Raw genomic sequence first — 8,829 nt, forward strand, 5'->3', positions numbered from 1 at the left:
GAACCCGTGTCCCCTGCATCGGCAGGCGGACTCTCAACCACTGCGCCACCAGGGAAGCCCCCAAACCATGATTTTAAATGAATACCTACCTTGCCCAAGAGGTAAAAGTTGAGAGATGGAACATAAACCTACATCTCTCTGACTCCATACTCTTAAATGCTGTGTTATGGTGGAGGATGCATATACTAGGTTAGCTTCATTTTACCCTTTAGTTTGCCGTTGCCCAGGGGAGGGTTGGTGGAAGAGTTCATTATAATAGTCATTATGCATGGAGGTAATGGTAATGTATCAATGAATGAGACTATCAGTCCAAGAATTTATCTTGTAAACTAGAAAAAAAATTTTTTGGTATTTTATCCTTGAACTAGATATAAGAATAGGATGCTTTGGGAGTAGTACGTGGTCTGTTTTCTGCATGTTTATGATAGATGACATAAAGAAAAAATGGTAGTGAACAATCCAATTTACATTTTGTTTCTAACAACTAACGTATGGAGACTAACTCATAAATGTTTCTTTTTTTCATTGACTGTAACTGATACAAATGATACCCAAGTGGTGGTTCAGAATATTACAAATAAATTGTGGGGATTTCCAAATTTTACATATTGTTTCTATGGGATAAATGATTTTGTGAATTTAGCCAAAAACTGGGCTTGGTATAGTTTTGAATAATCCACATTTCTTTTTTTAATGTTGTTTAAATTAGGCAACAGCTGTTTACCAAGCAAAAGAAAAACTCAAGTCAATAGAAAAAGCAAGAAAAGGTTAGTACTGTGGGAACACTGAATGACTTTCTGAAAAATCCAAATTTTGGTTTCAAGAAACTGATGAGAGGATTATTGGTAATCGTTTGCTGCTGTTGAAAAGTTTCCAATAAATTTTATTGTAAAATTTAAATTGTAAAGTGTCTGCTGTGTTATAGCACTATGCTGGGCATTGCTAGGGAGGTGTCACATCCTTTTTCAGGTTATAAGAAGCAATAATAGAAGTTACGGCTATTACCCAAATGTGCAATAAAGACAGTGGGTTTTTTAAATTGTTGGGAGAGGAGAATATGGGCTGGAAGCAAATGGGATTTGAGGTGGATCTTGAAAGACACGGTGAAGTCAGAACTAGATAAGGCTTTGGGATGTGTGCACATGTAGTGGTGCTTCTAGAGGCTCAGTATGACTTCTTGTCCTGTCCTGCTTCTCTCTTTAAAAGGCTTCCATTTTGGATCTTTTAGATTGCATACTAAAAGTCAGAATTATAATGAAGCCTTTGGTTACTTTTAATGATTTGTAGGTATGATTTACATCTAACTCGCCTCTTGTCCTATTTTAGATTAACTACTGTTAATGTTTGGTGTGTGTTCTTCCAGATTTTTCTTAGATCTGTAATACATATGTAACAAGAACAATACAAATACATATATGACATATATTCTAAAATAAAAACCAGGTTGTGCTATACATATTATTTACTAGTGTACTTTTTTAACCTAATGAATATATTTTAAGTATGAAGTGTATCTGTGATGTATGCACTTACAAACTTGTATGTTTACTAGACTGAAATGTTAACACTCTCCTCTTGACTCTCTCAGGTGCTATCTCCTCTGAAGAAATAATTAAGTACGCACATAGGATTAGTGCAAGTAATGCTGTGTGTGCCCCACTGACCTGGGTCCCAGGTAAAAGTAATTCTCTTTTTACTGGATATATGTGGTTTTGAAAGTTCTTAGGTGACTGTACACAAAAATAGGAAGAAAAGATTTAAATATGGAATGTATGTATCCTTAGAAACATGTTTCATATTTTCACATCTTTAGTGTCTTATAAGTGATAATATAGGCCATGGGTTTTATCAGTTTGGTTTTCTACAAAGCTGTTGCCACTGGGAACTGTGTTTCTTTCCTTTTTTAAAAAAAATCAGTAATAAATAAATTTTAAAAGTATAATATGTGATGATTCTAAAGCTATAGATTTATATACCTGTAAAACCCAGGCTGGCCAGAAGCTAACTTTTTTGAGCCATTAGGATTTCCACAAGGGTTCCAGCCTGAGAAAGAGACAGTCCCAACTCTTAGGGGATAAAGATGAAGCACTGGACACCTAGCAGCAGACACACAGGACTGCAGAGAGCTGGAGTAATTAGAAATAGCAGAGAAACAGACTGCCACATATATATATATATATATTTTTTTTTTTTTTTTAATATTTATTTATTTATTTGGTTGCATCAGGTCTTAGTTGCGGCACGTGGGCTCCCTAGTCACTGCAGGCGGTCTCCTTAGTTGCGGCATGTGGGCTCCTTAGCTGTGGCATGCCAACTCTTAGTTGCCCTGTGGCATGTGGGATCTAGTTCCCTGACCAGGGATCGAACCCCGGCCCCCTGCATTGGGAGCGCAGAGTCTTATCCACTGCGCCACCAGGGAAGTCCCTTGCTACATATACTGACAGCAGAGACCTCAGGTAGAGCAGCAGCCTTTTGGGAGGAATGGGAGGTAGTTATCTCAGCTCTAGTCACTCCTGACGGTGGTATTTTGCCATACCTGAAACACTAAGGGTAGTTATGGTTTTGGAGGATAAATAATCTGGAGTTGGTGAGAAAATATTACCAAAAATTGGTCCAAATCTGGCCAAGTTTTCATCAACCTAGAACTAAAAAGTGTGCTTTCATGATTGGAAATGAGTTATTGGCTCCTGATACTCCACTGGAATGTTATAGGAATGAGCCTGCCTTCCTCCCTCCCTTCCCGCAGTGCGCGGCATGTGGGACCTTAGTTCCTGGACCAGGGATTGAACCCGCGCCCCCTGCAGTGGAAGTGCAGAGTCTTAACCACTGGACTGCCAGGGAAGTCCCCAGGAATTAGTCTTTAAATTACGTGATCAAAGAGGTTGTTTAGGAAAAGGTTTTAATTTAGAAGACTCAAGATTATACTTTTCTTACTTTGTCATTTGGAATGTTTGCTTAAATGAGAGACTTTTCTTTTTTTCAGATAGAGAATAGTGTATTATTGTGAAGATCTAGAGAAGAAATAAAAATACATGTATTTAAAATTTTAATATATTATGTCTTAACAATTGATAAGATGACCTTCATATTCCAAAATTGAAAATGTGGCTTGAGTTTTTCAAAGTGAACCAAGGAAAATCAATATTTCAGAGAAGGTATCAAAGCTTATTTTCATATGTGACTGAATTAAAAGCAGTCTTATTTTTTAGGGGACCCACGGAGACCATACCCAACTGATTTGGAGATGAGAAGTGGATTATTGGGCCAGATGAACAACCCTTCCACTAATGGAGTGAACGGTCATCTACCAGGGGACGCACTTGCAGCAGGCAGATTGCCAGGTAACGTTAATCAGAATAATGCTTTCAAACAAAGGTTTTTTTTCAGAAATGATGAGGAAGACAGAGATCTGAACAAGTTTGAGGGTCTGGACCCAACTCAGTTTAGTTGCTAGGTTCTCTACCAGTTTATCCTCTCTGCTTCCTCTAGTTTAAAGACTGTTCTAGATGGAGGCTATGAAATTAGAATAAACTGATTTTATGTGCCATTTTCCTCAGGAATTAGGCCTCTCATTAACTAAGCTCCAAACATAGGTTTTTGAAATGAAATATATTTTATATACAGAATAAGATGTATGTATGTTCAGTTTAAAGAATACCAAGTGAGCACACTTGTGAAAAAACCCCAAATTAACAAAGTGACTAACAAAACTTTTTATGGGCATTTTAATACCTAAATAGAATATCATTTTTTGTGAGACTCAGCTCATTCTGAACTTCAGCCTTCCTCAGGTTTTGCATATAGGTTTGTACTGTTCTTATATTCATTTTATGTTCCCCCTTTACCTTTTGTAGGTGACTTGTTTTGTTTTGATCTGGTAGAACATTTTAAAAGTTTTTTAAAAGGCATAAAAAAGGGAAAAATTAGTCTTTTTTGAGCAATCACTTTTAATGTTTTACATATTTCATGTTTTTTCCTGTATTTTTTACATCGCTAAAAACATACTGTAGTAGATAATGCTTTTTTATGCTTAACATTTCATTGTAAGGCTGTCCCTGTGTTATTAAAAATGCTTTTATAAACATCATTGTTGTTAACTAAAGTACAAACTGGGAAGTCACTGTGCATTAGTTTCCCTTGGTATCTCCTCATTTTTCTCATTGTGACTGTACTGTATCATAATATGCCAGTCAGGTCCAGGCAGGAGGCAGAAACCACACCAGCAATATGAAGGAAAATTTGAAGAACTACTGAGTAGTAACCAGATACAAACTACTAGACGGTAAAGAGAACTGTATTTTTTAAATGCAGTAATAACAGATGCAGGGAGCAGCTACTGTGTGTAGGATGAGGCAGATACCCAAGGAAGGGACCGACTGAGAAGAGGCTCCCCCGCCCCCCGCCATCCCAAGGCTGATATTCAGCCCAGAGTGAAAAAGGTTTAGCTCTGGCCTGTTGGATGGCAGAGAAGTTAGATGAGGTGTCACAGGCCAGAGCCAGCAAGTAGGAAATTATCCACTAGGGTCCCTGGGAGACTTGCTGGGAAGTCATCCAGCTGGGATGTCACTGATGTCCTACACACCCACCAGGCACCACAGGAGGGAAACGCAGGAGCCCGGAAGGGAAGCCTGTTCCTCCTGTAGGGTCCTTGCAGTGCCCTCTACTGACAGAGCTTAACATTGTGGCTGCTGTCAGGGTCCAGGGAGAAGAGTGGAATTGAAGCTTAAGAGGCAGTTTAAACTGGAATACACAGTATAGTTATTACATTAGCTGTTTATAATATATATAGAGAGAATATATAGAAAGTACTATATATATGACCTATTATATATGTGCAAAAAATATGTATAGATAAGAGACATTCGATTTGAAATTGTGAACATCTTGAATAGTGACTATAGGAAAGTATGATTTTAAAAAAATAAACCAGGTCTAGTTACTAAAACATCACATTTCTCCATGATAAATTTGATTATTAATTTGGCCAAATGTATATTTTGATTTCTAGCCTTTAAGAAATTTTACTTCGGATTATTTGCATGAAGGAAAGTAGAACTAAGAAGTAAATTAATTTTTAGTAGAAATGTTCTCATGTGTGCTTCTTTCTTTTCTCCAGATGTCCTTGCTCCACAGTATCCATGGCAGTCAAATGATATAGCAATGAATATGTTACCACCAAATCACAGTAATGACTTTTTGTTGGAACCTCCAGGACATAACAAAGAAAATGAAGATGATGTAGAGGTTATGTCAACAGACTCCTCAAGCAGTAGTAGTGACTCTGATTAAAAAAGTGTAAGACAAAAACATACAGAATTGAATACTATAGAATTCTGTTTCTTAAATAATTGCAAACCTGTAAAAATAGCCAGGTGATAATTGGCTATAGTGGAATTGTGCTGCCTATTAAAAATCACAGTGGACTTTCTTTTTAAAGCCAAAAATCATGGTTTCAGTTCTAAACCACTAGGTGAATATTTAGAGAAAATCAAAATTTACTGTTGGAAAAAAAGATTATTCAGTTCAGTGCTGTCTTGTTCTATTCCAGTTGTGTTGGACTTGTGCATAGCAGTTCTGGAAATAAGATTTTAGGGAAATGACCCATGCACATATCACTAATAGGCCTCCTGGAATTATTTAGAAAAGCATAAACAAAGGCAGCAGATCACTGAATGTGCATAATAACTCAGAATAACAGAAACCCTCATTTGAAAGTAAAGGCTGTTAGCTTCTGTCACAGGAACAGGAGAAATCGTCTCAATTTGTACTATTTGTAATTATTGTATATTTTGTAAATTCACTTTTGTTTGTACTTTTTATGCTTTTTTTTTTTAAATTTCAGCGTAGGTAGGATATTTCTGTAAATCCAGTTGCATTTTGTACATACTTTAGAATATGGAGGATGAATGAACATGAGGTAATGCATATATCTGAACTAGTAATACCAACTTTAGTCGGTTTCTTAAAGGCACACACTGCCATTCTTAGGAGAAATAAAATGAAGTAGTTTTTTAAACTAATTGAAAACTTACCATAATGTCATAACAAGCATAACAAATTGTATGAAAGGTTTTAGAATGGAAAACACTCTGGCCTTCACCTTCCCTCTTATGGCAGTTCCCAGAAGGAATCACTTTTAACTTCTGGTGGTTAACCTCCATGTTTAAATAATATGCTTATACAGCTATATTTGGACTTATCAGTTATAGACAGTATTGCACCCTTTACTCTTTCCTGATCTTTTGTGGAAAATATAGCAAATATGGTTCAGCATAAAGGAGACACAGTGAAATTAGCATTCTACCCAGAGATCATATCAATTAACATTTTGGTGTAGACTTTTATCTTTAAAAAAAAAAAATACACATTATATACATTTTGATTGAAAAAAGAAAAAGCATACCCCATATGAAGGATGTCAGACTTGACTTGTGCAAAGCACAATGACCATGTTGGTTACATTATAACTGTCTTGAAAGTGGTATTTCTCAAAGTCTGGCCACAAACCAAGCGTATCCAAATTACTGTGGTGGCCGTTAGAAGGCAGATTCAAGAACCTGCTTCTTACCTGCTGAATGGGAATCTGTGAGGCCTTCACATCCAAATCTAAGTACTGGGACGCTAAAGCCTTTAAGATCCTTGTCAGTCACTGCCATTCACAATTCAAGAACCTTAGCACCTCTTCCCTCCAGGGGTTTTTACTTATAAACCAACACAGACTAAGAACATTAAAAAAATAAACCCAAACGGAAAAATAGGACTAAGGAATATATAGGTTCCTTATGAGTGTTGATGGATCAGTGGATTAGAAAACAAGTGGAAATTTCACATGTACCTCAAAGAAATCAAGCTGCTGTATACATGCTCACTTGGCGTTTATCTGTACAGCTCTACAACCCCTCATCCAAAACCGTCGGGTCTAAATGTATCTCAGAACTTGGATTTTTAAAAATATTCTAGAAAGTTAATAGGACTTACATATCATGTTATACCTCCAGCAAGATCTGAAGAGGCATCTTACAAATTAAGCACATTAAACTTTCATTTTAAGGCACATTTCACATGCACGTTATTTAGCGATTTCCCCCAAAACACAGGAACTTGTCCTCGTTATTCCTCACTGTTGGTAAACAGACGTTTGGATTTCAGCTTCCTCGACCTGGTTTGGACTTTGTGCAGGTCTTTAACCTCCAAGGCAACTCTGTTTCTGTTTCAGACTCTAGCTCCTCTCTCCCTACACCTATAGAAACAGCTCTCCTTTATGTCCCTACAAATACCTGGAACACAATTTGCATTCCCTTCTCTGAGTATGCGCAGCACTACTTGTCTTGTTCCAGCCCAGGACAAGGACTAGTTAAGAACTACGAGAAGGTCAATTTTTCACTCTACCAGCACACACTGGGCATTTAGTACTCCCAGTCACCACTGGCTGCTCTGTGTATAATACACACAGTCTCCAGCCTGAAGTTTACTTTCCCTGGGGAGGCAAGCCATCAACAGAACACAGCATGGCATGTGCTGCAGTGCACAGGCACTGAACCAAGCCCAAGACTGCAAATAATCAGCGGCGGTGCTCAGCCACAGTAAATACCCCGAGAGTCACACCTGATCCTGAAGTGTGGACGTGCTTCCTCTTCATTCATACAAACAGTGCTTATGCAAACTATGCACTATAAACGAGCACCTGTTTTCAGCCATTTTTAAGGAGAAGGCTGACTTGGGAGCATTTTATCTGCAGAATCGAATACTTCACAAATGCTTTGGGAGTGAATTCAACCCATTAGAAATTAAACCAAGTTATACAAGAAGGCAAAAGCAGATGACTTTAGAAGAACACAAGTGTCACATATCACTTAAGCCTACAGCCTCACTAATTCAAAAGGCACCACTGAAGTTAAACTGCAGTAGAAATAAATAGTGTAAGGCGTGGTGTGTGAAAGTCAGCCTGGTTGAGTCTAGAAAGCTTCACAGAGGAAGGGACCCTTGAAGTGCAGTATGGACAATTGGTAAGGTTTTGTTGAGGCAGACTGAGGGTGGGAGTGACGTTCAGTTCACAAGGAGCTACAGACACACTGGCGAAGTACACTTGAGGAAGCACAAAGAAATACACCTGGAATGTAGAGTGAAAAAGTGATGTGGATATGGTGGGAAAGTTACTATAGAGAAATTATGAAAGACCCTGCATGTCAAGGATTTTTCATACAAGCAATGGGGAACTTCTCAAGAAGTTTGGGAACACGAGACACGACCAAATTTATGATTCTGAGAAGTCATTCTAGGAGTACTGTCAAAGGTAAGTCAGAGGGTTAAGATGGTAAATTTTATGTTGTGTATTTTACCTCAGTCAATCAGCCTGAGGGTACAGCTGCAGGAATCGGAGAGAAGATGATGAAGGACCTGGACCAGGGGAGAGGCAACCAGGACAATGTGATGAGGATGGATCCAAGAGACATGAAAGAAACAGAATGGACAAGACAGAGACTGCGTTATGTGGGGAAAAGGAAACTAATCTGAGCAACTAAGCAGATGGTAGAGGCATTCCCTTTGAGGAATACAAGAGGAAATTCAGTTTGTAATGTATCAAGTGAGAAGGACAGAGAAAATCTCACCTAGAGATGACTGGTGTGTGATTGGTGTGTGATGTGGAGTTTAGGAACAAGGTTTGAGCTGAAGATAATGTGTTTGGGGAGCCATCAAACAATAGGTGGAAAGTGAATCTAAAGAAAAACAGAAGAATCGGGGCTTCCCTGGTGGCGCAGTGGTTGCGCGTCCACCTGCCGATGCAGGGGAACCGGGTTCGCGCCCGGGTCTGGGAGGATCCCACATGCC

General features: G+C 38.4%; 2 protein-coding genes across 3 annotated transcripts in view; one reads left to right on the forward strand and one right to left on the reverse strand.

Annotated features, from left to right (window-relative positions):
- The window catches only part of MED4 (mediator complex subunit 4), a 23,937-nt gene extending 15,165 nt beyond the window's left edge, over window positions 1–8,772 (forward strand). The window contains exons 4-8 of one of the 2 annotated variants that reach the window (XM_028497388.2): window positions 710–767; window positions 1,589–1,675; window positions 3,210–3,341; window positions 5,117–5,295; window positions 8,345–8,772. In XM_028497388.2, the coding sequence (XP_028353189.1) occupies window positions 710–767; window positions 1,589–1,675; window positions 3,210–3,341; window positions 5,117–5,289 (450 nt within the window). In that variant the 3' untranslated portion in view covers window positions 5,290–5,295; window positions 8,345–8,772. Of the gene's footprint in view, window positions 1–709; window positions 768–1,588; window positions 1,676–3,209; window positions 3,342–5,116; window positions 5,818–8,344 lie in introns of those variants that run through there. The other variant, XM_007103391.4, reaches the window with a different exon arrangement.
- The window catches only part of LOC112065412 (nucleotide triphosphate diphosphatase NUDT15-like), a 21,548-nt gene that overhangs the window by 1,261 nt on the left and 11,458 nt on the right, over window positions 1–8,829 (reverse strand). Inside the window, 1 exon segment of the mRNA XM_024125930.3 lies at window positions 8,340–8,397. Coding sequence (XP_023981698.2) covers window positions 8,345–8,397 — 53 coding nt within the window. The 3' untranslated portion in view covers window positions 8,340–8,344.

Source organism: Physeter macrocephalus, chromosome 13 (assembly GCF_002837175.3).
Source record: "Physeter macrocephalus isolate SW-GA chromosome 13, ASM283717v5, whole genome shotgun sequence".
Lineage (NCBI taxonomy): Eukaryota > Metazoa > Chordata > Mammalia > Artiodactyla > Physeteridae > Physeter > Physeter macrocephalus.